Source organism: Parus major, chromosome 4 (genome assembly GCF_001522545.3).
Source record: "Parus major isolate Abel chromosome 4, Parus_major1.1, whole genome shotgun sequence".
In the NCBI taxonomy this organism is placed as follows: domain Eukaryota; kingdom Metazoa; phylum Chordata; class Aves; order Passeriformes; family Paridae; genus Parus; species Parus major.
In genome coordinates, this window is record NC_031771.1 from 19882060 (window position 1) to 19909988 (window position 27929).

The window sequence follows — 27929 nt, forward strand, 5'->3', positions numbered from 1 at the left end:
GCGGCGGCTCCTCCCCCGTGGCCGCCCGGCAGCATGGCGGCGGCGGTGGAGACCCGCCGAGTCTGCGAGACCGCCGGCTGCAGCAGCGAGGCCAAGCTGCAGTGCCCCACCTGCCTCAAGCTGGGCATCCAGGGCTCCTACTTCTGCTCCCAGGTGAGGTTCCCCGCGGCCCAGCCCCTCGCTCGGCGCTCCAGGCGTGCGGCGGGCGCAGGATCCAGCTCCCCGAGCCGGCTCCCGGCCGCCCGGGCCCGGCCCGGGGTGCCCGGCTCTGCCTCTCTGCCCGCCCGCTCCCGGCCAGCCTGGGGCCGCAGCGCTCGGCCAGGGACCCCGCAGCAAGTTCCCCCTCGGTTCCTCGGTTGTTGGAGCCGGGGGAGCCGGGCTGGCGGCCCCGGGCGGGGCGGGAGCTCCATTTCTCCTCGTGGCCGCGGGCGATGCGGGACCTCAGCGGCACCAAAGCGCAGCCGGAGCGTTCGTGAGAGGGTGCACGGATGTTCCTCTGCCTGAAGGTGTGGGTGGTCCGTGTGCTCCCCTTAAAAATAAAGGCTTAGTGGGACAAAGTGAGGACGTGCTCATCAAATTCCAGCGGGTGCGTTTCTCTGCCGGCGTCAGCTCTGGAGTTGCTCGGCTTGGATAGACACCGGGAGACTTGTTGCTCTGAAAACAGATTTTCTTTAAGTTATGAGTTTCTGTGAAAATTATTTGATACCCTTCCATTTTTTAAAAAAAATTATTTCCTTTTCGTTCCTAACTTTTTTTTTTCCAGTATGTCCTTTGATGTTCTACTCTGAGGGTGCCAAACAGGAAGGTTCAGGTTAGGCCACATGTCATAGAGCAGTCAGCTCCCACGAATAAATGTGAGAATCGAACGTGTTCTGTAGGCCACAGTGGTAACAGAGTGTGGTCCTCCCATAGAAAGAACTGTCTGATGACTGTTGAGTGTGCTTTTTGTTTGTGGGTGTTTTTTTTTTTGTTTGTTTGTTGTTTTTTTTAAATTAACTTTAAGATGTGCATGAAAATACATAGCCCAATCCTTTGAACTTTTTGTATGTGAAATTTTGTCAAAATCAGTGAGGACATACATATTTAGTTCAGAGATTAACACTGGCTTTCCTTGTCTCAATTGTAATTCAGAGTAAAGTCTCCGAACTTTTGTAGATAGACATAAGAAAATAATTCAGTCACTTCAGATAGATTAACTTATTAACTCTGTTTGTGATTCAGGATGTAAGCTGATTGTTACGGTTTGCATAGGACTGGGGGAAAAGTCCCCACGTGCTTGTGACACACCCACTGCACAGTTTCTGGTACTTTCCCCTGAAGTCTCTGTGCCCTGTGCTGGGAGTTGATGCCAAATTAGAGCAACTGCAACTCAGAATTGTTGTGAGAAGTGTGTATCTCTAGTTCCCACATGGTGCTTGTGGTAAACTTCTAGGATTTGCTCTGTGTTTTACTGTGTGTTTTGACACGTCTAATATAAAACTCATCATAAATGCATCATTGGTATATATAAATATTAGTTGGTGATGTTAAAACCATTCGTTAAGAGAACGAAGAGGCCAATGTGAACAGTTCCAGTTACATCTTCTCTCCCCTTCTTCCCATCTCTTAACCCAGCTAATTCTATATAGGATGCAGAGATTCTTGTTTTCTATATACTTAATTATTTTGAAAAATTGCTATTACTATTTTATTATATATTTTATATTATATTATATGTAATTTTATATATATATATATATAATTATAATATGTTTAGTTATGTTAATATGCTGCTGTTGTTAGGTAAAAGGGTAATTACTGGAAATACTTCCTGGCTTGTTAAAATAGGCTGCTGGATAACTGGCTACATGCTTGTAAAGCTGTCCTGCCTAGAAAATGAAATGCTGAACTGGGAATCCCAGTTATCTCATTTCTGAGTGACTTGGGGCATGCTGTGCCTTGCTGTCCCAATCAAGAATGTGGGTAAGCACACTGAAGGTGCTTCAGATGTTTTGGAGCGAGGCATTACAGAGAAGAACATTAGTGACAGCCTGATGTGACAGCCTGTTTTAAAGACATGCAAGAAATGCTGTGCACTGAGAGAAGAGTCCCCATGTTCATCCTGTAGATGATGTAGTTCATCCCTGCTGTGTGGAGCCCAGCATGGAACTGTCCCAAGGCCCCAGCTCTCCTCACCAGCTGGTGTGTGCCGTGGAGGAGTTGCTACGGTCCTGCCCCGGTGTCTGGCAAGCATTGTCAGGAGGGTAGGTGAGGTGCTGCTGACAGCCTGGCTGCCTCTTCAAATAAACACATGGCAGGTGAAGGACTGTTGTTTTCTCTGAACTGCCAGCAAGTTTCAGATTAATTACCTGGCAAGCTGACAGTAGTGGACTGGTTAGCATTGGTGAAACTTTTCTGGAGTTCTCTCTTTGGTGGTTTTCTTTCCATTCTGGTCTTACATGCATAAATAACTCCTAGATAAGCTAGTGAGTGGACCTAGGATGTTATTCCACCTCACAGCACGGCTTGTGTTGTAGCTGGCTTGGTGCTATTCCCTCCGTCTAAGGATGTGTGCTTCTACCCTTTCCCTTAGGCTGTCCCTGATTCCTTGGTGGGCCACTTCTGAGGTCTTCAGAGTTTTCTTTTAAATGGAAGAAAAGCAGTTGCATTAATTGCTTGGGGCTTTTTGCTGGTTTAGCTCTGCAGGGTCATGAAACACTTCAGAAGTGTGCTGATGAAGAGCAGGCTTGCCCACTGTGGCCCAGCTTGGCCCAACCATAAAGTCAGCCAGTCCTTATGGAATGCACTGGTGTTAGCCAGACATATGGGCTCTTCCTTTGGGCTGAGGGAGGATTGGGAGCCACAAGCTATCTGATGTCTCTTTGACAGGTAAAAGCATCTGTATGGCCATGGGCACCAGGTAATTAATCTGCTTGGAAGCCTACAATGACTTTTTCATGAAGCCAAAACTCCAATCAGAACGAAAACCAAGTTTGTAGGAGTTTATTTTCTCCAGTGCTAAAATAAACAACAGAAAATTGTGAACTGCTGTAGGAAGGTAACCGTGTGAAGCCATGTATTTGGATTATAAGTTACTAACATATCATTTGCTATGAAAAAAATGGTATAGGACTGAAAGGTATAGGAAGTATAGGACTGCGAATCTTAGTGTAGTGTGAAGATTGATTAAAAATTATTTTTCATGACTGCACATAGAGAATTTAAGTGAAGTTTCCAAGTAGATTGCATCAAGTCAATGATTTCCCTGATGGATTTATCATTTGTTTTTCTCCTTTCTTGGAGAAAGAGTGTTATTCTGGTCACTTATTTTTTACTCCCTCTCTGCATCAGAACGTATGTCTCAACAACAGGCCCTGAAAATGCTTATGCTGGAGTAATTTGACATTCTCTGAGATTTCTTTGAGCCAACACTGTTTCCTCTCTCACTGTTGGGCACCTTGGAAACTGGGTACAGCCTTTAAATAGTAGTTGTGCTTGTGGGTCATGGATAGAAAGGAGGCCCATGTGGCTGGGTTCTGGCCTAGCAGGGAGGTTTTGAACTGGTCATGGAGACAAGGTAAAAATGGCTTTTAGCAGCAGAGGAGCTCTTGAGGTGGTGTGTTGAACCCTGGCATTTTTTTTCCCCCCTTTCACTTCAAGGTGTAACAAGATGAACTGTTCTGCTGAGGGATTCTGTCTGCTGTTAACCCTTAATAATAATTTAGGCTAGTAAATCAAGTACTATCACTAACAGCTACCCTTTTTCACTGTCTTGTTTATTTTTTTTAGAGACTTACTGCAGTGTTGTGTCTGTTTATCATCTTTTGGTGAGAGTCAGTAATTCAGTCTATCTTCTGAATGTGGAAATCACACAATGTCCAGCATCACATCTCAAGTGTAGAGTTTTTCTTCCTAAGATGAATTTGCTATTTTGAAATCCGCCTTACAGATACAGTCACTTGCATGTAGTATACATAGAGTTTGTGTTTAAGTAGACAATTTGAATTTCTTTTATGTCTTCTACAAGTGGCTGAAGGATAAAGAAGGGGAGAGTAGTGACTGTTCTTGAGATCTCCAGTTAGTTACCATTTTTATATGAGCCTTCTAATTATGAATGGATCACTTATTAGTGGTTTTGTGTTGCTTTCATGAAAAACTTCCACTTTCATACTACTTACATAAGTTTCTTGAACAAAACAGAGTAGGTTTACTGTGGTGTGGATTAGATGCTGGTGCAGGACCATTTCTCCAGCCGAATTCAAAAATACCTACTTGTAGAAATTTACAGTCTTCCTGTAGATTGGAAACATTCTCTTACTCTGAAGTCAGTGGCCATTGCCACTGTGTTGTCAGCCCCAGGTGTATGAAGTGGTCTGGTTGAGGAGCCAGAAATGAGCACTGGGGTTATCTGGTGACTCTGCCACGTGTGTTTGAGGTGTTTGAAGGGCTAGCAGTTTCCCTGAACTGTACAGTCAGGGGCAGCGTCTCCCTTGCACTGGTGGGTGCCTCCCAATATCTCTTGATACCTCCTGGTCTGAGATGGGGTATGACTTGTTAAATTCGGTGACTGGAAAGAAATGCTGTTTTGTTCTCTCAGTGAGTTTATATACAATTTACTGCTTTCTGGAAGGCACATTTTCACTGATACTTGGCCCTGGGCCCTTGACAGCCTTGGATACTCAAGGTCACAGTAATTTGTGAAAAATTGTGGACCTGAAGAGAAGACTTGTTGTCCCACCTCCTGCTTTGCTGTTTCCTTTCACTGTCAATGTGTTGAGGATGGGGAGCAGGGAGCAATGAATCTGGATGAAACTATTTTTTGTCCTCTCTCACATCAGACCATAGGACATCAGTGCAATGTTTCGTCCTTGGTTCACTGTTTTTTGTGCCTGAAATAGGCTGAAACCAGCTGCCTGGATTCAACTGCAGCACATAGGAGTTTCCTCAGACATAAATGGCACTCAGCTGATACCATCTTCTAGAAAATCAGATTCCCTTCATCAGGAAGCTGACATTCTCAATTGCCTATAAATCACCATGAGTACCTGTGTCTGAGGTAAGCACCTGATTGTTGGTGAGGTATAAAAGCTGAGCCCTCATGACTTTCTGAAAGTAAAACTTTAGAGTCCTGTAGGCAGGCTTCCTGAGCTAGTGTTCCATGTACTGACAGGATAGTCCAGTTGGAATTCCTCTGGTCTCTTGCTGCTTCACGATACTCTTAAAAATCAGTTGTATATTTCTGTAAATCTGAAGAGCTGCAAAATGCAGTCCCTTCCTCAAAAGAAGGGCTCGATCATGAGGGATCCAGGAGCCTCAGGATAAGATCAGGTCTTAGATGAAGGAGAAAGTCGATCAACTCTGCTGATACCAAGGTTCTGTGTGTAGGTACTTCTCTTGGATCTGAGTCTGAAAACACATATTTGACACTTCTGAAAAACTGTCTATTCATGTGTGCTGCTTAGGCTGGTTTGGGAATTTTGTACGGAGTTTTTTGGACCAGAGGCCGTCTCTGTGGGCTTGTACTGCCTTAGAAGGATTTCAGCATGCTGAAAAGAGTCAGCTGTTTAATTTAACATCACATGTATTAACACTTCAACATACTTGTACTTATGGATAAAATGTGAGTTAATCTGTACTGTATTTAATATATATATATATATAAATATAACCAATAGCCTGCTATTAAGCAAAATCCTGTACGTCGGGGTTCTTTTTTTGTCTTCTGTTTTGCATGCCTTCAAGGTATTTGGTTAAAAATGAGTTCTCATTATGCAAAATGGTGTGGTCTCAGGTTAAGCCCCAGACAGTTTTACATTCTAAAGGACATTTGTAAATTCTGTTAAAAAGATTGCTCAGAATATTTTTAAATACAGTGTTCTGTTTGGCACGGTTTCCTAGGTGTTTGTCCATTGCAATTCAGGGTATAATGACATGCAAAGAGACAGTCTGTCCTCACAGTCTTGATTCCAACTATCCTTTTTTTTTTCCTATAAAGTAGGTATTTTTTGAAATTCATCACAGTGGCTCTATATGATGACTGTAGACGATGGAGAGGGTAATTCTGTGGAAGTTGGACACAAATTGGAGTGCTGAGAGAGGGGGTGCCAGAGCTAACTTGAAATGAACTGCTCCCAGGCAAAGGCAATTCAGAAACACAGTCTATGAGCTTGAATTCTCTGCTGTGCTTCTTGGGCTTGGATACAGAATGGCCTGGCTTGGAAGGGACCTTAAAGACCATCTAGTTCCAACTCCTGCCATGGGTGGGACATTTTCCACTAGACCAGGTTGTTCAGAGCTCCATCCATACTGGCTGTGAACACGTCCAGGGATGGGACATCCCTGTCTGTGGGTAGCTTATTTAAATCTAGTTTGTTATATCTGTGCTGTATGGAAGTTTGTGGTGCAGTAATGTCCTAATCTTGACTGAGCATCCTTTTCTCCTCTGGAATTTGCAGTTGGCTGTATTTTCCCACCTTAGTCAGATGGTATGCATTAATGAACTGAATGAATAAGAAACTTTCTGTTATTGTTGTAAAGATGACAATAAACATAGCACAATTTTTTTCCCCCTAATTACTTCAATAACTGTTTTAAAGGGTTTTGTTCTTTCAGTGGTTAATTAAAAAAAACCAAAAACCTCAAGGTATTTGGTAGTGATCAGTGTGTTCATAGTGAAAATACACCATACTATAAAACAAATGCTGCTATGCTGCATGATTCTGTTGATATTGGGTGAGTCCTTAAGGTAAAAATCATTTTCAGAAATAACAGAGCTTCCACAAGGGGATCCAACATCTTTCCAAATGGTAATGCTGACTGTGCCTTTGGTTACCTTTTGATATATTCTGGTGAGCACCGGGTTGAAATTGTCCCTAAACACAAAATCAGTGGAATTGGTTTAAGAATGTCTTGAAGCCAGAAATGTTGTTAAAGGTTTCAGTATGCTGACAGCCTTTGTCTAGAAGGCACATTTATATTTTTGTTACTGATAGAATAGTTGTACCCAGGATTGCTCTAAACAAGACAAGGATTACCCCTCTGCTTTCTTTTTTGTTGTACATTTGACCTCTCTTCTGGTACAGTCCTCTTCCATGTTTCTATGTCTGTCTGGATTGAGGTATAAAAGTCACATGCAATAAAAAGAAAAATGTTTTAGGTGAGAAGGGTGGGGATATTAATATCAGGCATGCTAATGGATAATGTAGTGCTTGAAATGAAACCCAGGAAGTCTTCCAAGAAACTTATTCTTATTGTTCCTGTGTACTGTCCCCCTGAAGCTATTTAAATAGATGTTTTAAAATATAGCCATGCAGTGTTATATGTTCCTTTTTTCACTGTATCTGGAAAAAAAATAAATCTTTATTTTCTTCATTTTAATATTAAAAGTCACCCTGAATACATTTTCCCTGGATTTTGTTTATTTAGTCATTGAAAAGTTTCTATCCTGACCTGGGTAGGGCATAGAAACAAAAGAATTATTAAGAGACAGGAATGGTAATAGCAAGATTGAAGTAGATGTCTCGGGAGAAGGCTCAATGAAAAGCGTAATTTTCTCCAGAAAATACTCCAAAATGTGGCTCAGATGGAGAGAAAGAGGAGATTTCTTCCATAGCTTGTTGAGAAGTCTGTGGTATAGAAGGTGATGGTGTTTGTAATGTGCAGTGGTACTTTGGCAGTGCTTTGTAACCAGAGTTGTGATTCTCCAACCAGTGAGATGCCAGCTGCCATATTTTTCTGTGGAATTGCCAAGGCAGAGCTCTGCAGTCATGTGCAGTGTGGTGCTTGTGCAGTAGGTTGTTGAATATAAATAATTTATATGTACTGGGTAAGTCCAGCACTTGCAGGAAACGTATGACTGATCCTACACAAAATAGATGGGCTGTAGGTGGATTTGCAGCATATCCTCTGAGTGCCTTCCAGAAGTGTCAGACCAAGGCAGAGAAATTAATTGATTGTACATTGCACTTGTAACAGCCCCTGCTCACAAAAATGCATCAGACTTATTGTGTGTTGCAGTTGATGGATGTGCACATGATGCACTTGTCTGGGTTGTCTTGGGGTACAGCAGCTTTGGAGCTGTGCCCCAGGAGTTCTGGCAGAGCTACTGTTCCTCTGGAGATAAATGGCAAGAAAAATCTGGGAAACATGTTTGGGAAAACTTTGGCATATGGCAGCCTTATGCAGAATCATCTTAGGTTGTCCACAGCTGCAGGAAACAAAAAGCCAAAATGGAGCCTCTGAGGTTTATGGTACTGTCCCTAGTGCTGTGTTTGCCTGGTGTTTTCTGGTTATGGGCCAGCAAAGAGGAAAGGCTGTTGGTGCAGGACAAAGCAAGGGCATTGGAGAACAGCCCCCAGAATTTAATGGGAAGGCAGAGAATGAACTACAGTCAGTAATTACCAAAGCTGATGTATGTCTTCCTTCCCCAAAGATTCCTTTATATTAAAAAAGTGGATTCTAAGTTTGCAGACTTGGTAGTTGCTCTAAGTCCTTAGTTGTGTAATCCTTCTTATGCTTCAGAACAAAGACCTTGTGTTTGAAAGGGGATTAAAAAAACCATACTGGTGCTTCTAGCGTCCTTGAAATAGCATTTTTATATATATATTTTTTTTCCCTAAAGCAGGCCTCAGTTAAAACCTGTTCCTTTTCTCCCTGCTCCCCAGCAGAGAAGAGTGCAGTGCAAAGGTCTTTGTGTGCTGTGGGTTATATAAGTGTGACCAAACCTTGGGCTGCTGTTGGAAGTGATGTTCTCTCCGGTCATCGGAAGTGTTGGTTTCAGAGCCCCTGGCAGTGCAGTCACTCCTGGTGTGTGAGGTAGCAGAACACAATGAGCAACTGGTTCTGGTCATGAGGGGAACAGCACACACACAGCAGGGTCTCTTTGAACCTAGGTGTACCTGTGCACCACTGTACTGGGTGTTTGTGGGCACACTTTGGTAACTACTGCTTGCAAGACTAATGAGGGAGGAGGGAGAAGGTGGCTCAACAGAAACAAACAGCTCAGAGGGCTCAAGAGCAACCCTGAAGCAAGAGTAGAATGTCACAAGCTGGGCTTAGTTTGCAGATATGTTGTCTTGGACTGGTTGAGTTTTGTATACTTTAGGTTGAATCAGTTGTTGGCTCTGGATGGTGGTTTTACAATGATGATTCAGCATTAGTATTGTTTTTCCTTAAAAAGAAAAACAGTTTGCTTCCTGCCTCTTCAGAAATTCAGCTGTAATTGTCAATGATTGGAATTAGTTGTTTCTTAATGGGTGTTTTGAGTGCACATAGCCATTGATTTAGAATTTCTGCTACAAACCCAAGTAATTTGCTAATTAGCACCTTAAAGGATCACCTTTAATACTGCCTTCTGTGGCTTTTCTACTTACATCTCTTATTTTCTTTCATGTCTTTTCTTCATCTTAGTCCTTCTTTACTCTCCAGCTGCTAGCCATTTCCATCTGCCCCTTTGCTGATTCTTTGTTCCATGTATGAACTGCTCTACTTGTGTCTGGGAAGAAGAGAAAAGACTAAACTCCTCCACAGTCACTCTTTTCTTGATTTCCATTTCAACTTTCTCAATATTGTTTTTTCAATTTCCTATTTTCATTCAGTAGCCCTCATTTCTGCCCTTTAGTCTACTTTATTAGTTCCCCTGTGGTTGTGCTAGTTGGCCTCTCTTGCTTTCCTGTTCTGTAGCAGGAGACAGAAGGGATGCAATTAGCAGGAGGAGATGGCTTCTTGTCAAGGGAGGACCTTGCTGCTTGCTGCAGTGCTGTAAGATCAGCTACAGACACAGACTCTGTTTCAGCCAACCTGCAGCCACCATGGTGTTTAGCTACTTATTAAAATGATAAAGGGTCATTAATATATAGGATTATATCAGTGTTTTCACTGCCATGGGTGCTGTCTGTTTGGCTGTGCTTTTTCTGCTTATTCTGGTTCATAAACTTTTGAATGTAATATTTTCTTTTGCTAAGACTAGCAGTTACAGTTGCATCTACTGCATATTGCTGCAAGGGTTAATAAAAACAGTCTTCCAGTTTTCTTTTAAAATACATTTGCTTCTCTATTTTGTCATGTTGGCATATATGTCCATGTAAATACTGCTTAAAACATGTATTTATACATTTTGTTTGCAATTCTAGGAATGCTTTAAGGGAAGCTGGGCCACTCACAAGTTGTTACACAAGAAAGCAAGTAAGTACATTACTTTTCAAATGCGTTTTCATATTGCTTTGAATTGGTTTTGTCCTGTGCAGTGAGCTCTAGGTGGCCTTGCTTGAGCTGGGGATCGAACCAGATGACCTCCAGAAGTCCCTTCCAGCCTCAGCTGCTCTGTGCTGCTCTCCTAGGAATGGTATTGGGTTTTTTTCCCAAGATTCTTAGCACTGGATGATGCACATCTGAAATTTTGTCCAGTTCCCAACAGTTGAAAGTGCTGTGTAAAATTTCAGAGGCAGAGGTTCACACCACTGTTTGCTTCTATTCACTTTTGTATTTGCATGAATTATTGCTTGAGCTATGTTGCCAGGTGTATGAACACAGAAAGAGGGGTGCTGAAATAAAGGACAGGGAGAATAATAACTCACTATTGTAAAGCAGTGTTCCTTCATAGCATTTTGATGTCTAATGCAGTCAAAGGCAATGCAGTGGGAAAGGTTCTTGCAAAGTCTTTGTGATTAGACACTTGCTGGAACACAAGTGAGTCAGAGTGCAGCTGTTCTGTACATTTTTGGAAAAAAAGGGAGAATGCTTGTGTGCATGGTGCAGCCACTGATAGAGTTTGTATCATAGCTAGGATTTTGCTGAGTTCAGTTCAAGGTAGTAAGAATATCTGTGTGCCTTAGTGACAGCTGGTAGCTCTGGCACATGAATACTAGGAGACTGGTAGATTCTGCCTTATCTGAGTAGTGAAAATAGTCCATGAGTCTAAACCAAAGAGGAGAGGGCAGACCTCAGTTCTGCCCCCTTGCCTCCTCCCTGCCACCATCCTGTCTATCTTCATTAAGCTCTGCTGAAAAGAGAAGTAGGATTAAAAAGTGATATGTCAGAAACTCACATCCTCAAATAATTTACCACCTTTCCTAAAACCCAGTAAAGTTTTTTTTTCCATGATAAACGTTGAATGGTAAATAGGTTGGAGTAGTAGAGACAATTACAAATGTTTTCCTTCTTTCTGCCTTCCCAGTATAGGGTTCTAATAGTTCACACTTGGCATTCTGTAGCCTGTTAATTTGTGTGAATGTGAAAAGCTTTGGACTTTTAAATTGTTATTTCTCAGTTTCATCTGAACTGAATGTCATTTGAGCAGATGGCTCAGATGTCAGCCACAGAGACTCTGAGGAATTGACATAAGGGCTTGCAATGGCAGACCTGTTACTGCCTCTTCATCCTTCTGAGATATAAAAAGATAAAACAAACAAGTTACCCAGTTATGAGTTAAAGATTAATGTTACCATGCTCTCTCTTAACCCTTGCCTTCTTTTTCTGAGTAAATGCTTCTCATTTTGGTATTGCTTGGGATCTGCTTGTTTCAAGCCTTTATGTAAACACCTTCAATTTGCCCTCGGAAGAATGTGTTATTTGTGGATGAAGTCAGTCATTGGACCATGTCAGACATGAATTTCACAAGGTTCAGAGAGCTGGGAAGCTTCAGCAGTTTGGGACCATCTTCTAAGGTGTGAGCAGTGCTTGTTCTGACCTGCAGAAGTGGCAGGACTTGCACTCTCTTTATCAGCTCTGGAGGGGTAGCAGCCTCCATGTGTTGAGCCTGACACTTGGATGGCCTCCCTTCCACCTTTGGATGGCCTCCTTCCCACCTCAGGTCATTTCAGTCACTGGGTGCTAAGGGAGATCACATGAAAGGAACGTTCATCTGCAGTACAAAGGTTTTGATTGAAGGGATGGTGAGTTCCTCTCTAGAAACAGGCTTTTTTCCCAGGAATGAAAACAAGCGCTGTGTTATAAAACTACAAATGAGGAACAACTTAATTACTACACTTCCTTTGTGTATTCAGTCCTGACATTTCCCAGTTTGCTATTGAATAGGGTAGGAAGAATGTGAATTTGGAATGGACAATACAAAATAATAACTGCTACTTACACTTTCATATATCAGTATATAAAATGCCAGACAGTCAGGTCTAGACTTAACACACTTCTAAGGCACTTTCTAGACCCCACAGTTCTCATTCTTAGTAGGACAGATTTTGCTGCTTCAACTTTTTCCCCCCTTTTTCTTGTCTTTTCAGAAGATGAAAAAGCTAAGCGTGAAGTTTCCTCCTGGAGCCTGGAAGGCGATGTTAACACAAATCCCTGGTCTGGTTATCGATACACGGGGAAACTCAGGCCACACTATCCTTTGGTAAGCAAGAGGTGCCACTCTACTCCAGCACTGCCATGTCCTGTAGCAACTAATGGATCACCCCTGACCTGATGAACTCCCACATTTCAGCTGAGAGAGGAGAGCTTTTTGATCTGAGCCCAATTGCAAGGACATGCATAGCTGTCCTTATTGTAGTTCATTTTAGTTTAACTTGTTCTATTTCCTGGTATATTTATAATTAAGAGAGCACCTGTGAGCATCAGTAACAAGCTTAACCTCATACCTTTTGGATATACACTGTGACATTCATTCTGAAAAAAGCTACTGCTAGTTCAGATGATGTCTCCTAGCTGTTTGTTGTCCTTGCCAGTTACGGAGCAGTCTGTTTCTGAAAAGCTCAGGTAACTAATTTAGAATTTAAATAAATGGTTTTATATTATATTATGTAAGTGGTTTAAAATAACCTGGTGAGTGAACTGGTGAACAGCTGAAAGAACAGAGGTTACAGTAATCTCCAGCACTGGCATGGTGAAGAACAGAGGTCAGTAAGATCTTTGGTTGTGAAAGGTGCTTTTAGAAGATGATGACATATAACTGTGTGTATATATATATATATGTACATACAGACGTAAGCATATTTTTAAATTGGTACATGTTTATACATGGAATAAGCTGAAGCTTTTTTTACAGCAATAATGGCATTTTCTTTACATTTGTCTTTTCTAATTGGCCTGTACTAGAAAAGCTGCCCCAGTGGCATCCTCTTCTAGTCTTCTCCATCTGTTACAAGCTCATTAGAGAGCAGATTAGAAGAGCCTGAGCCCATGTGTGTTTGTTAGTGTTGTTGGAGAAAAAGGTATTTGGGATATTTCACTGGCTAAGTAATTTAGTTGTGTTATCTCTGAACATTGGCTTTTTTGTCTTGTGTCTGCTGTGAGACTGATGCAAATGAAATTAGAGATTTTGACTAAGGTGATGATCAGAAGTAGCAATTTTGCTAAAGAGAAGAGGGATGTATTTGGACCCAGTGCACATGGAGTCTGGAAAGCAGCAGAAAAAAAGCACTACAGTAAGGCATAATACATTATAAAACCAGCTTGATTCACTTGACAATAAAAATCTGATTCTTACAAAGCTGTGCAGTTGGCTGTTAAAATTTGTATAATATGATAGCAATAGAGAGTAACAGAATGTTTGGGAATGAAATTTGGAACTTTTGGAGTGTTTATATACTTTGCAACTTTTTCTAAATGGACTTAGCCATATTTCACATAAAATATATCTTATTTCATATTGTATTTTTCTGTGACTGTAATAAGTGTTCTTGCAACCTAACCATCTTTGCCTGTGATTTATTTAGACACCAACAAGACCTGTGCCAAGTTATATTCAGAGGCCAGATTATGCTGATCACCCACTAGGTAACATGAAACAAATCATAATTATGAGTGTTATGTTTGCTCTCTATTTTCCTTTTCATTGAAAAAGCCTTTAAATCATCAAAGAGTTAATGGAGAAGGGAACCTCTTATATCTGTTCTCATTTTACTTTTTCCTCACAGTAACTTACTGAATTTTAAAAAATCACGGTTGCAAGTATTTTTTGGAAGTTCAGAGTTTGTAATGGGTTGTCTTTCAAATGTGTACAGGAAATTAAGAGTTAGTTAATTTGGTTTTGGGGTTTTGTTATCTCAAACATAAAAGTCCTAGTTCTGTTGTTAATTTGATAACAAACAGCAATCAGTTGACTGCCACAGATGACTCCTGCTGAACCATTCTCTGTGGCATCAGTAGATCTGTTGAAAATGTATTATTGTATAACAAAACCAAGAAAACCTTGCAGTATGCATCCCCCAAAACAAAACTGGTGTATGAGTTCCAGCTGTTTTTGGACAGAGAGGGAATGCATTCAAAATTACTTGCTTATTGGATTGTTTTGGTATTTTCCCCTTTTTATACCAGTAGTGGAGCTTTGCATTTCCCGAAAAGGCTGCTATAAAATCTCTTAGCATTAAGGTTAATCTTAAGGTATTCCATAGCTATTTTTTAAAGAGTGTAAATATTAAAACAACATAAAATACTGGATATTAGAGGGTTGCTCATCTATAATGCTGAGATTTCACAGACTATGGTAGGAAGAATTTTCATGTTTTTGTCAGCTGATTATTGCTGTAGTATGACCAGATATATTCCCAATCCCATGTAACCCTTTATGACTGTTTTAGAATGTAATTTTCACTAATTATTTTCTAAGAGCAGCTGAAAAATTATTTTCTATGAATAAAATAACTTCCTTGTAAACCTGATACTTAAGACTGTGTTTTGACTAACTGGACATGATGCAGTAAGTGAATGGGCTTCCTGAGCATGTGGGACATTATGGTATTGTGCAGGGCTTATGAATTTCAGTTAATCTGAATAATGATGATAATGGCTTGGTGGGTTTTTTACTTTGGGCTATGGTGAGAAAGTCTGTACTTCTGTTGCTCTTGGTAAGCTAAGGAAGTCCCTGGATTGGATATGTGTAGCAATAATCACCCTATATAACATGGGTTTTTTTCTTTATTTTTTTAATCTTCTCCCTTTTTCCTTTTCAGGAATGTCTGAATCAGAACAAGCTTTAAAAGGAACCTCTCAAATAAAAATACTGTCATCTGAGGATATAGAAGGGATGCGAGTAGTGTGTAGGGTAAGGGGGTTTTGATTTTTCTTGCAAGGTGCCTTTACATTCTTTAAAAATCTATAATGATTTTACAATTTTGTCACAGCACATTATTATACCACTTTAGAGCACTGAAAAATAGTTTGGGAAGCTTGATATTTTCTGGCTTTTTCTCTTCTTTTGACCCCAATTCCCAGTAATGTATTTTGCAAGCAGAAGGATGACTTCTGTTTTCTGCATTTGTTATTAGTAGTAAGACAGTCTGTGACTCACCTGTTGTTACTCTTAATATGTTTTATAGTGCATAAATGAGAATTTTTTCCTCTCCTGGAGTTGGTACTAAGCAAAAACTAAAAATCGAAACAAAGCCCCATCCCTAACGGTTTTTGAAAAAGAGCTGTTCAATTGTAATCACTTCCTTGTGCATAAAGTCAGACTTTGAAATATATTTAGGTAGTCTGATTTAAGATTATGGCATTCAAGGAAAATGTGGTCCAAACCTTAACTGGGGTATTTTCAGCTCTCACAGACATGACTTGAGTACGTGACCTGGAGCTATATCAAAGTCTTTCTAGAGCCTAACTACACACAGCTTTCCTGGTGATCTCAGCATAGCTGTCAAAAATGGGTTATGAATCATGTGGAGAATAGTCCTGGTCTATTTTAAATCAAGTTAAATTAAGACAATAGGTCAATTTTAAATCTATTTTAAATTTTAAACTGTTTCATTTGCAGCTTGCTAGAGAAGTTTTGGATGTTGCTGCCATGATGGTGAAACCAGGAGTAACTACTGAAGAAATTGATCATGCTGTCCATTTAGTAAGATTAGTTTATTATTCTTCTGGTGTTTTTAAGTGTTTTCTTCTATCTCATTATTTTCAAATGATGATTGTGTGGTTTTCTTTGTTGCATGATTTCCATTTCTTTATTTCAAACTGTTTCCCAGTGTGAAGCTGGTGGGTAGTGCAGATGGCAAGAATGTGCTACGGTGCAATGGGTTCAAAGTGATTTAGGAACTCCTGGGCCTCTCTCTCTATCAGCTGCTTCCGTATTTCTGGCCTCAGATTTCTTTTAAGTTTCTTCACTTGCTTTCTCAGTTAACATCATATTATTTTCTTTCTTCTAAAACATTTTCTCTCACAGATACCATTATATAAAAACACTGTATGTAGGCCATGGACTTGTACTCTCTGTGGTTGGTTAAGACATATAGAGGAGAAAGTTAAATTATTTATGATTGGGAATCAGAACTGAGATGCCTCAGAGAGAACTGAAACAAGATGTTTGATGCAGTCTGACAAAATAAAGCCATAGTCCAGTGAAGTGTTCAAAAGACATGCTCAAGAATCTTCCTGCCTTAACTTTACATACATATTTGACTTGCATAATTTTTTTCTTTGCTGTCTTTTCAATGAATCATGTAATCTGGTACTTGAGGCTACTTCTGTCCATTGTGGGAAAGGCAACAATTTTGGTATAGGTAGGTTTGTTAGAGAGCTTTCTGGTTCTTTTTATCTGTGCAGCTGTTGAGCCAAGATTGCCTGCTTTTATTAGGCTGGAGGCTTCTGTTGAACTGCATTAAACACCAAACTTCTTGCTTAGGCATAAAGTATGGTATGAACAACTGGTAGTTAACATGGAGTTACCCCTCCTCAGCAGTTAATGGAAACTTTGGCAGGTTGCTGCTACTGACTGATACCCCTAGTTGGTATTTTGCAGTTTTAAAAACAGTATTATTTTAAAAAAGAAAAAAAAATAACACAACATTTTTTTTTTTCAGTACTTTGTTCAGTATGTGTATGAATGTATGTATGTGTAAGTATATGAAACATGTCAGTTTTGCAAAAATAGTAAAAGGTTATTACAGTGCAAAGGAAGCAGCTTAAGGTTTTAAAGCTGGGGGGAAGAGTAGTGCTGAATATTATTTTGTTCAGCTTGTGTGTCTTGCAAAAATCTTGGACTGGGTGCTTAAAAGCAGTAATTGAAAATTACTTTTTAAAACTGAATAAATATTGCCATGCATTGTTTCAAACCTGAATATCTCAGCATTCACAGTAAACATGAACATGAGTAGAAACAAAATTAAAGTAGCTTTAATTTCTTCCTGGTAAGAAATGCAAGGCATAGCGAAAGCACTGCCAAGAAATGCTTGAAGAAACTTATTTTTAAGAGTCACTGCTTTTCAGCCTGTCAGTCTTACTGTAAAGCTGTTGCACACATGTTTTTTTCTGTGTTTTTCTTTGTACAAAACTTTTTGGTCTAAATTGTATCTTCTCTATTTAGGCTTGTATTGCAAGGAATTGTTATCCTTCCCCTTTGAATTATTATAATTTCCCCAAGTCATGTTGTACATCAGTGAATGAAGTGATCTGTCATGGAATTCCTGACAGGAGGCCGTTGCAGGAGGGAGATATTGTTAATGGTAAGTGCTGTGAAAATTAACCTTAAACATTTCTACCCTCTCTGCATTTAAACCATGCAGTAGGGTGAGGTTTCAGAAGCAGGCAACATCATTGGAGTAGTTACTTAAGAGAGGCTTTTGTTCTCATTTACCAGTTAGGTTGTTCTCATTTACCTCTACTTTTCACATACTTCAATTAATGAATTTATTTAATAAAATAATTTCAGAATTTAAGTCCATTTTAAGAGCTATATAATTCTTCTACCCTGATCTGTGCATTAGTATAGTGCCTGAGTATTCCACTTGTGGGCTAGATTCCAGTTGTTCCAGACTGTGTATATATAGTGAATAGAATGTATATTGAATTATTCAACTGGGTTAGTTCTGAGTGAATTCTTGATTAGATGGCTCTAGATTCTTAAAATTTTGCTATGCTCATGATAATTATGATGACTTTAAAGGGTGCTAATGTTGGAAGCATTGTATAGGTGCATGTTACCTTTTTTTGAGCATCTCACAGTCTGACAATACCAGCTGTGTTTTGTTCGTGATACTCAAGAACAAAGGCCTTCTTGAGTGGTGAGAGATAGTTTTATAAATTATTTGACCATCTCTTCTTTTGACTTCCATTTCTTTTGGTTTGGCAGTAAAAATTAATGATGCTTTTTTTTGTACAAACGTTTGCACCTTTGATTATTGCATTAGTTTGCTTTTCTCTTACATGTAAATAAATACATAGTGTATGCTAAGGTTTCACCTACCTCTAGAAGCAGATTGTAATATTTTTAAATTATCAGATATTTGATACATATTAGCTTGTAATAATAGCTACTAAGTCTACACCTCACTGCTGTGGATAGCAGCCTTTTCAGAACAAGTCTCATGATTGCTGCCCCTGTCTGGGTGAGGTGTAGTCTGGTTGAAAGCTCTGAGCTTATAGGGTACATGTAACAATGTATGCCATATTTCCTTTATCCTATTTTAATTTCAAAGATAATGTCTGTGCACAGCTCTTTATTATTGCCAGCTATTCTGGCATTGCTGGAGTCCAGTGTGAGAAGCCCAGCTCATAGAATTATGGTTTGGGTTGTAAGGGACCTTAAAGATCATCTGGGTTCCACCCTTGTGCTGTTGTCAGGGATACTTTTAATATAAACCAGGTTGCTCAAAGCCCCATTCAGCCTAACCTTGAACATTTCCAGGAATGGGGCATCCACAGTTTCACCGGGAAACCAGTGTCTCACCGGGAAACCAGTGCCTTACCACTCTCACCATAAAGAATTGTTGTTTAGTGTCTAATCTAAACCTACTCTCTGTTTGAATCCATTCCTCCTTGTCCTGTCCCTACTTGCTCTTGTAAAAGTTCTTCTCTGTCTTTCTTCTTGGCTCCTGTCAGGTGCTGGAAAGCCACAATTAAGTCACCCCAAAGCTTTTTCTTTTCCAGGCTGAACAATCTGAATTCTCTCAGCTTTTTCTAATTGAAGAAATGCTCCAGCCTTCTAATCAACATGGTTGGCTTCATCTACATGGGGCCTTTACCTCTCTGCTGTTTGCATGCCAAGGCTGTACCTCAGCCCTGGAGAACACTTTCTGTAAGAGGCTTTAGTCATACCTTTGTCCACATTCCTGCACTTGATCAAGCTTTGAGCCTTCTGCTTTGTTACAATGAGAAAGAACTGGGCTTCCTTTCTGTAAGGTAGTGGCTCAAAAGCCTATTGAAAAGGAGAACCAAAACTGGTTATAAGGAGGGATAGAAAGGGTACCTTGGAATGTACCAATGAACAATTAAAAGGAAGCATCTGTCTTTTTCTTTATATAAAACTTTTAGCCTGGAAGCCATGCTAAAGACCAAAACAGGTTTTTTGAATCACAGGAACATGTCATCCAGAAGGTACTCTCAAGTCATGCCTAGTTGTTGATACTAAAGTGTGTTTTCCCACATCTTCCTATCAAGATTGTATTGGTCTCTCTCAGCAGCTCATGTGCAATATTCCTAAAGTATTACTGTTCACTACAGTTTCCTTCATGACTGTTTACCTGTGAGAGGATTTGGGTGTGGGTTTCTTCATGAATAGCATAGCAATAACTCTTCCAGTGGGTTTGGTGATCTAGCAGCTATTAGACCTATCAGCTGTCTGACAAAGACTTAGAAACAGAAGTTCCCATTCTGCCACAGCAAGACAACTTGATATGTAAAACTGTGGGAATTAATTTAATTCACCCCTATTAGTGCAGGAATTAATTCTAAGAAAGTACTTTGACCAGGTAAATCACCATGGAGCAAAGAGCTACTCTTTCCCCTTTTTATATTTACCTAAAAAACCAATGGTAGCTTGCCGAGTCTGTGTTGCATTGTTGGGGGATTGTTTTCCTCCCCCTCCCTCTTTTATTTCATTAGATCAAACTGTTCACCAGTGAAACACTAACTTAAAAATTATTATATATGATCTACAGGATAAGAATGAAAGAATTGATTCTGCTGGAAGAGTTTTCTTACGGAATTCTTGTGAAGTAATCCCAGTTAGAATCCCCCATTTTGACATGTTGGCTCTTTCACAAATCAAGAGGCAGGAAGTGAGGATCAGAGTGCTGATTTCCCATGTCTGCTGTTGTTTGCAGTGGATATCACCGTCTATCGCAATGGCTACCACGGAGATCTGAACGAGACATTTTATGTTGGGGAGGTGGACGAGGGTGCCAGGAGGCTTGTCCAAACAACTTATGAGTGCCTAATGCAAGCCATCGATGCAGGTAAAACATGCCTGAAGCATGAAGGTTTTGTTTCTCAAACATGCTTGCTCATATTGCCACTGCTCAGAGTGACTATTGCTGCAGCAGACAGAAGTTGTCACCAGCTGATGATGGGTGTTGTGTAAAGCAGTGATCCTTCAAACAGGACAGTTCTGTGAGTGGTGGCTGCAACTTCTTTTTAAATGTGGGCTGATGAGGAAAATGTATTTGATGCTGAGCTGATCCGTGGATGACATTGACATGGAAACAGCCTTTTTTTGACCACTGATGTGTATGACATCCTTGATCTGAGTAACTTAGAGAATGTAGCAAGCAAAGAATGCTTTGGAAAAGCCTACTTTTATAATTTGTATATTTTGTATATTTTTTTTCTATTTTGTATATTTTTGTGACTCTGCTAAGGTAAAACACTGTGTGAACGCTTAAACATGTATTTCTTTAGCCCTGCCAAACCTGATGGTTGTTTCATAAAGCTGGTTACAAGCTCTTGATTTCCTGTGGGAGTGTGCCAGAGAAGACAGATGCATATCCTTCAGTACCTACAGAACTTTAATTATTTTGCTTAGTTAACAGTTGGGGCAGCTGCATCAAGACATACAGTGAGATCGAAAGGTAGCTGCAGAATGTTCTGTTCAACTTCAGAAAACAAAAGATGAATTTCTCAAGTCCATGGAAATATTTGTACCATCTGTATCCTTTATACACTGCAGTTTTTTAAATCCCCATTATAATTTAATCACTTCATGGCCTCTGAAGATTGAAGTTTAGGGTGCCATGTAGTAAGGCTTTAAACTTGAGTTTAGTCAAAAGTAAATGTAAATAAAATAAATTAAAATGAACATAATTTGGAGATAGCTAGTCCAGCTGAAAAGACAAAAATCCGTAAGAATGATGTCTTGTGTATCCGTTGTGTGATGAAGAAAATGCTGCCAGGTTGAGCTGTGAAGAATAAAGATGACCTGTTTATGTGAGATTGCTGTTGTGAAATGACCAGTTTGTTTTTCAGAGCTAAACCAGAACAGTGTGTGTCTTTGGTCCTGTACTTTTTTATAGCAAAAGTTACATGTGTTGTCTCTTATCCTTTGTATCCTGCCCTTGATGTAGAAATTGTGACAGAAATTTCCCTGTGTTCATAACGGTGAGATTGAAATTCTCACTGTAAGTCTTTTTTACCAATTTTTAGATGCTGTAATGTGTTTTAAAAGGTTTTAGACATTGGATCTGAATAGGAATTCCAGCAGCAAGTATGTCAGCTATTAAAAGGGGGTCATCTCCCCGCTCTTTAAATCATCTTGAAGTCTTGGTGTTGGACCAGCAGGGCTCTAGCTGGGGGAGCTGTATGAGAGAGAAGCACAGGACTCCTTGCTCCATCGAAATGAGTTGCATGTGCTGTCAGGCTCATACTTCACAGCTATTTAGCACAAATGCAACAGATTAATCTCTTCCCTACCATGTCCTTTTTAATTTTTGAGGAAGCATGTATATTCCAGTAATACGAGATTCTTGTTATTTTCTGTAAATTCAGCTTAGGGGTTTCAGTTGTCATCTCTTACATTAGCAGAGAATTGAACTAAAGGTTGCTTCCCAAAAAGTTTTAGCTTGATGTGAACTCTGCTTCAAAGATGGCTCCACACAACCACACATCTGGCTCCTGAAGGAATAGCATATATTCAGGGAGTTTGGAATAGTCTTGGAAAAGCTTGAAATTTTGTTTTAAGGGGCTCAAGGTTGTTTTCGGTATGAATTTTCATTAGCTGAATGATGAAACATTGTTGCTTTTATGGTATTATTACTCCCTTGTCTAAGTGCTCAAAGGGAATTTCTCACACCATTTTCATGTGTTTCAAACTCTTCAACTTGAAAGGCTTCCTAAAGGGATTGTCAAAAAAATTAAACCTTAATATGAAAATTCTTATTTGCTGTAGCATTGTCACTGAGAATCTTGTCTAACAGTAGGGACACCCATTTTCTTTTATTTGTTTTTCTAAATATCAGTCCTTTGTGTGCATTTTTCACATAGTAGAGGCATAAGTGTATATTAAAATATAGTTCATACATTGATTGCAAGAAGCACTGCAGCTCAGGGTGTGAGAGCTCACCAAATACTTGGAAAGTCCTTTGTTTTTAATTTCAAACTTCGACATCCTTTTAATGTGAGCACTTGCATCTATGAAAGGAAGAAAGTAGTATTCTTGTGAAAAAGGCACAAGAATACACTTCTGTCTCTTGGGTTGTTTTTTTGATATGGGACAATTTCCTCCCTCTCTCAAGTTACTGCACTCTCATCCATACTCAATGGATTAAGTGACCATAGGAAGTTGCATACTGGAACAGATGGACACACAAGCCATGAGTGCTACAAAGATGGTGTTTGATGGTTAGTTGTGTTGAAAGAAAGCTCTCTAAATTTCCTTCTGTATCTCTAATTTTGCAGTAAAACCTGGTGTTCGGTACAGAGAACTGGGGAACATAATTCAGAAACATGCTCAAGCAAATGGATTTTCAGTGGTTCGGAGCTACTGTGGGCATGGAATCCATAAACTTTTCCATACAGCTCCTAACGTGCCCCATTATGCCAGTGAGTATTCATTCCCTTTGTGCTGTCCTGTAGACAAGAAGTGATTTGCAGTGAATGCACCCAATTACTTGAGCCATCAAGATGATGGCATTTTGACACTTGAGAAATATTTTTTTTTTAACTCTGGACTGTAGCATACTTTATGAACTTGTGCTTGCATTAGCTGCCTGCACTAATGGTTAGTGTTAGATGTCATCAGTAATGGGTAAGTGCTCAAAGTTATTGCCTGAATTCCCAGCTAAATTCCCTTAGACATTCTTGTCTAACAGGAGCTGCCAAATGTTTCTCTCCTTAGAAGTTCTAAGCAAAACCTTACTGCCATTTACAGAGGCAAATGAAAAGCTCTTTGAATAGTATAGATGGGTGTTGTGCCTGAATCTGGATCCTGTTTCTTTCAGTTTTCTTCATTTGAGTGTTGTGATTTGGTATTTCTGGAAACTTCATCCAAGTGTGTGGCAGAGGAGGGATGAACATAGTGGTAGTTTTTGGAAATGTCCATGGCCCTGTAACGGTTTTTCCAGCAAGACTAAGGAATAATCCACAGAGGCAAAGGATGGAAGCTTAAGTGCCAGCAGACAACTAAGGGCAGAGTAAACATCATGAAGCAGTGATGAAAAGTTCACACTCACTTCAGCTGTAAAGCTGCCCCGATAATAGGACACTTATTTCCGTAGACCTGACAGGTGCCTCCATCTTCCCATCTCCTAATGAGCCTTAACACATGTTATGGTTATAGAATATAGTCTAGCAATTCCTGACTTTCCATGTCCATTTCCTATGTTATTTTTTCTGACAACAGAGAAAAATCTGTTAATTGGAGGGTAAAAGGGTATCAGTTCCTGGTATGTACTTTTTGTTGTGTAAAATGAAGAAAATATGGATTCTTTGGAGGTGGGGAACTTTTTATACCAATTAAAATCCAATCCAAGACCAAGGAAATTTCTATCTTTCCTGGCTATTTGGAACTTTGAACTTTTTTTTTTCATTGAGCAAATATGTCTGTTCCCAGAAAGAAAGATGCTGGGTGCTTTTTTCTAAAATACAGAGTCACAGCAAAAGCAAAGTGGAAAGATCTGAGAGACTTAAAGCCTCTTGGAGAAAAAAGAATGCTGCTGCTTATTTCTAGCCTACTGTGAAAGGAGTTTGAAAAGCAGAAAGCTCATTTTCTAAGAAAAATATTCTTTTGCTGTTGTGGCAGCTTGATTTCTGAGATTTTTTAAAGCCTCTAGGTGATTTAGGCAGTGTAATAAATTTACAGAATTAAGGTTAGATGGGGGGATGTAAAATTAATGTAAATTGTCTACAGCAGCAAAGTAGCTGGGAGCTAATGGTTCCTGTGCAGTTCTGGAGTTTGTTCCAACTCTCAGGCTCAGTTACATCTGAATTGTGCTGTCCTTCCAGGTGAAACAGGGCAGAGGAAATGGGCTGAAGCCTTTCTCAAGTCAAACTGCACTCCTGCAGTCATGCTGTCCATCAGTTCATGTGCCTCCACATAAGCATTTTTGATGCATTTAACATCAAAAAATTCCTGTGTTACTGTCCTGGATGCCTCAAAATGCTCTTCTATTTTATATTATTTAAGGAACACAGCATTATCACTGACACCACTATGACCCAATTATCCAGGGTAATGAGGGGGCAGTGTGTCTTTCATAAATGGAATCGTGGGATTACTTAACCACTGTCACATTTTGACAATTTATTGGAGCTAATGGCTCAATGCAAGCAAATGAGATTCCAAGCCTTATCTGAATATCTTAAGTGCTTCTTACATCTGTTGTTTTTTAATTATGCTTTTCCATTATAGAAATGTGCAGAAATTCCTGTATTATATTTATTTAGTGTTTTTATAGAACTAGAGTTGGAGTTCCAGTTGTTGGAGAGAAAGACTGCAATTAATTTTAAGCTTCTTGAGTAAGTATTACAGTGTTAGTGGATGGGGAGAAGGAAAGAACAAAGGGAAATCTTTATGTATACATAAAAATGGAGAAGTGAACAGATCATCTCAGAAGGGCTTTTCTGACTTTACTGTGTTTCTGTTGTATTCTGCTAGGACAAGGATTCGTTCATTTACTATCATGGTGTTCTTTTTTCTGACTTGAATGTTTTATCTTATTGCAGAAAACAAGGCAGTTGGAGTCATGAAGCCAGGTCATGTATTTACAATTGAACCAATGATCTGTGAAGGTGAGCAATTTAGCAGTAGAGTAAAATGGTTACTCTTGTTTGCTCTTAGGTAGTGATGGAACAGGATGCTGGTTGTATCCTGTAGAGCTGATACATTTTTTTTTAATTTCTCTTTGGGGACTGATAGCTGTTATTTAAAGACTGGCAAGAAGTGATGCTTTTTGTTTTCAGGTGGCTGGCAGGACGAGACCTGGCCCGACGGTTGGACTGCGGTGACGAGGGACGGGAAGCGCTCGGCACAGTTTGAACACACACTGCTGGTGACAGACACGGGCTGCGAGATCCTGACCCGGCGCCTGGACAGCATTCGCCCCCACTTCATGACCCAGTGATAGTCCACACTGAGCAGGTGCATCAGAATGAGAAATACATACATATTTTTTGCCCCTGTACTATGCATTTTTTAAGAGTACAGAATAGAAAGATTTCACCATTTACTTTGTTCTCAGTGATTGTAGATAAGAGGAATATCTCCAAGAACCTGACCTAATGTCTGCAAAAGCAGAGAATTTAAAGAATTTCCTGCTTTCCTCCTACCTACAACACTCACGCTGTACTTTCCTTTTTTCTTCAATTATATCTTTCGCACCTTTCTTCCAATTAGGCCCACAATTGCTTCGGTTGCTACCATGATATTAGCTAGAAAAGCGTGGGTAAGCTTTCCCACTGGGACTTGATATTTTGGGATCCAGGTTTTTTCACCATTTCAGTGTGCCCTATCACTCTTTGTTTGTGAGTGGCACCTGAGATTTTACGCATTTCTTATTCCAAAGACTTGCTCTTGCTTCTGCAGATACTATTCTGGGCCTTGTTTGTTTATCAGTTGAGAAGGGGGCAGAAGGGAGAACGACACGCACGTACAAGAGTGGGCTACCTTTAATTCTGCCCCCATCTCTGCTGGTGGCTTCTGTAGTGCTTGCCACTGTGGGTGGTACACTGTGTTATTGGCAGGACTTGTTTTTCTTGCTGGAGATTTGATAGGATGGGAAGTTAACAAAGTCTGTCTTATATGCAGCTCCCTGGAATAAACTGCTTTTTGGTGAAGCAGTACTTGCAGGTAGCCTCCTGCACCAAAAGCTTGGTGAAACTGATGTATCAGACTTGCCTAGATAAAGGAATGAAACAAGAACCAAAAAGATCCCATGATTCATGGGATCCCTACACGTGTTAGCTGTGGGGAATTTTTTAAAAGTACATCCACAGTAGTTGTGGGAGATTGGATTTGCAAGACTTACGGTGAAGTATCTCAGAACAAATCTGAGTGTGTGAAAATGAAACATGTCCAACACTGTATTCATTTTCTTTAGGTGATTTTTAAACGGGTCATTTTTTTCCCCCTTGGTTGAGTGAGTTTCAGGCTTTTGGAAAGTCTCAGGGGGGCAGCTATGAAAACTGATCTTTTTTTCCTCAGACAGGGTATAGAGTGGGCAACATTGGTACATATACCCCTTTATATTTTGTTAATGGGTCAGGGAGAGCTGGAAACAGTTAAGTTAAGGAGTGTGGATTGATTAAGCCTCTCTTTTCTCTACCCTTTCTTTTTCCATGCCCATTTACCTTCCATCATCTTTGGTGTCTCTGCTGAGGGAAGTTATTTTTTCTTCTGAACAGTAATGAAAAATTTCAGACCCCATTGTAGACTTCATCATACACCACACTGTAACACAAGAAATACTTAAGCCAACACAGGCATTAAATCATACAATCATGGGCATAAAATACACCTCTTACAAAATGTCTGGTGAATTTGTTGCCACAGATCCAAGAACATGAAGTGCTGCATACCCTTGGCTCCCCTTGGCACTGCAGAATTTAGGTGGGGGAAAGGGGTTAGTGCTTCACTAGAACTGGACTCATCTACTCCCAAATTTGCCAGAAAATGTCTTCTCTGCCCTGAGTGCCTCAGACCTCTGTTGCTGTAAGAGCATCACGGCAATGTTTTCATTACCTTTATTCTTGTTTTAATTATGCAGTAGAGTGACCTGAAACAATGCACAGAGAGCGCGTGTGCGTGCGTATGCGTGTGTGTGTAGAGATTTTTAACAAAAAACAGACTGTAGTACTTGAGTGGGATTACCTGTGCTGAATGAACTGTGTTGAGGAGATGCCTGTCCTGGAGGTTTGCCCACCATATCCTTCACTTGAATGGTTACAATGGTCTTGCCTTTTCTATGTGTGTGTGTATGATGCGGGGGGCGGGGGGGCTTCATTTTTGGTCTATAAAAATAAAAGTTGCAGCTGCTTTTAACAGAAAAAACTTTATTTTTTTTTGTCTTGTGATCAAAACCCAGACATAGAATTTTCAATTACATCCAGGTTTGCTTGCAGTACTGCAAGTCCCAGTGGTAGATGTGTGCACCCAGTTAGAACCCACCCTTAAACTCACATTTGTGCCACTTGGATACCTCGTTGTTGTTGCACTGATGCAACCAAATCTAGCACATTTTTAATGCAGGTAATCTATGATGCTATGCATTTCTGCCTATAAATGGAAATCACAGCATGACAACTTGCTTATAGTGAGTTCATACTACTGCAGTATTTTTAAATGAGTAGAAAGCTTAGTTAGCATCTACACGAGATCTTTCAACATGAGAGGGCATATCAGTCTTGAGAACAAAACTTACTAAATAAAAATATTGAGAACAGCTATTTTTTCACCTGTCTAGCTGTGTATTTACTTGAACATGACATACTAGACTTGTGCTGACTGGATTGTGGAAATTAACTATTTTTGATTCTTACAAAAGTTGCTATCTACGTAAATAAAAGATCCCAACTTAAATCTACTTTTTAATGACATTTTTAGCCGTTGTATACACTTTCACCAAAAACAATCCTGCAATTACTTCTGCATCAGTTTCTTAATGTATTTTCCCTTTACTGTTGTGTAAGTCACTGTGGAAATTCTTCATGTTGTTTCTGCAACTTGATGTGAATATTTAAAGAGAGTAGGTTTGGTAGATGGTGTTGAATAACAGCAGGAGGAGAGTGGTGAGCCTGCATGTTTTACATGACAGCCAGCAGAGTACATGCACATTTCATGCATAATGATTTGGTGG

General features: G+C 39.9%; 1 protein-coding gene across 1 annotated transcript; it reads left to right on the top strand.

Moving 5' to 3' along the window:
- METAP1 (methionyl aminopeptidase 1) lies at positions 1–27656 on the top strand. Its single transcript, XM_015624154.2, has 11 exons — positions 1–153; positions 10110–10161; positions 12216–12328; positions 13650–13710; positions 14886–14977; positions 15686–15769; positions 17234–17372; positions 19971–20102; positions 22537–22680; positions 24802–24867; positions 25039–27656. The coding sequence occupies exons 1-11, from the start codon at positions 34–36 to the stop codon at positions 25197–25199; spliced, it is 1164 nt and encodes a 387-aa protein (XP_015479640.1). The 5' UTR covers positions 1–33; the 3' UTR covers positions 25200–27656.
- The last annotated feature ends 273 nt before the right edge of the window (positions 27657–27929 follow it).

What these genes read in the sequence shown, in the direction of transcription:
- METAP1 (XM_015624154.2), top strand. Translation starts at nt 34, where the DNA reads ATGGCGGCGGCGGTGGAGACCCGCCGAGTCTGCGAGACCGCCGGCTGC. An exon ending in TCAGGCCACACTATCCTTTG is followed by an intron (nt 12,329 to 13,649) that starts GTAAGCAAGAGG and finishes TGATTTATTTAG; the next exon opens with ACACCAACAAGACCTGTGCC. An exon ending in AATGCAAGCCATCGATGCAG is followed by an intron (nt 20,103 to 22,536) that starts GTAAAACATGCC and finishes CTAATTTTGCAG; the next exon opens with TAAAACCTGGTGTTCGGTAC.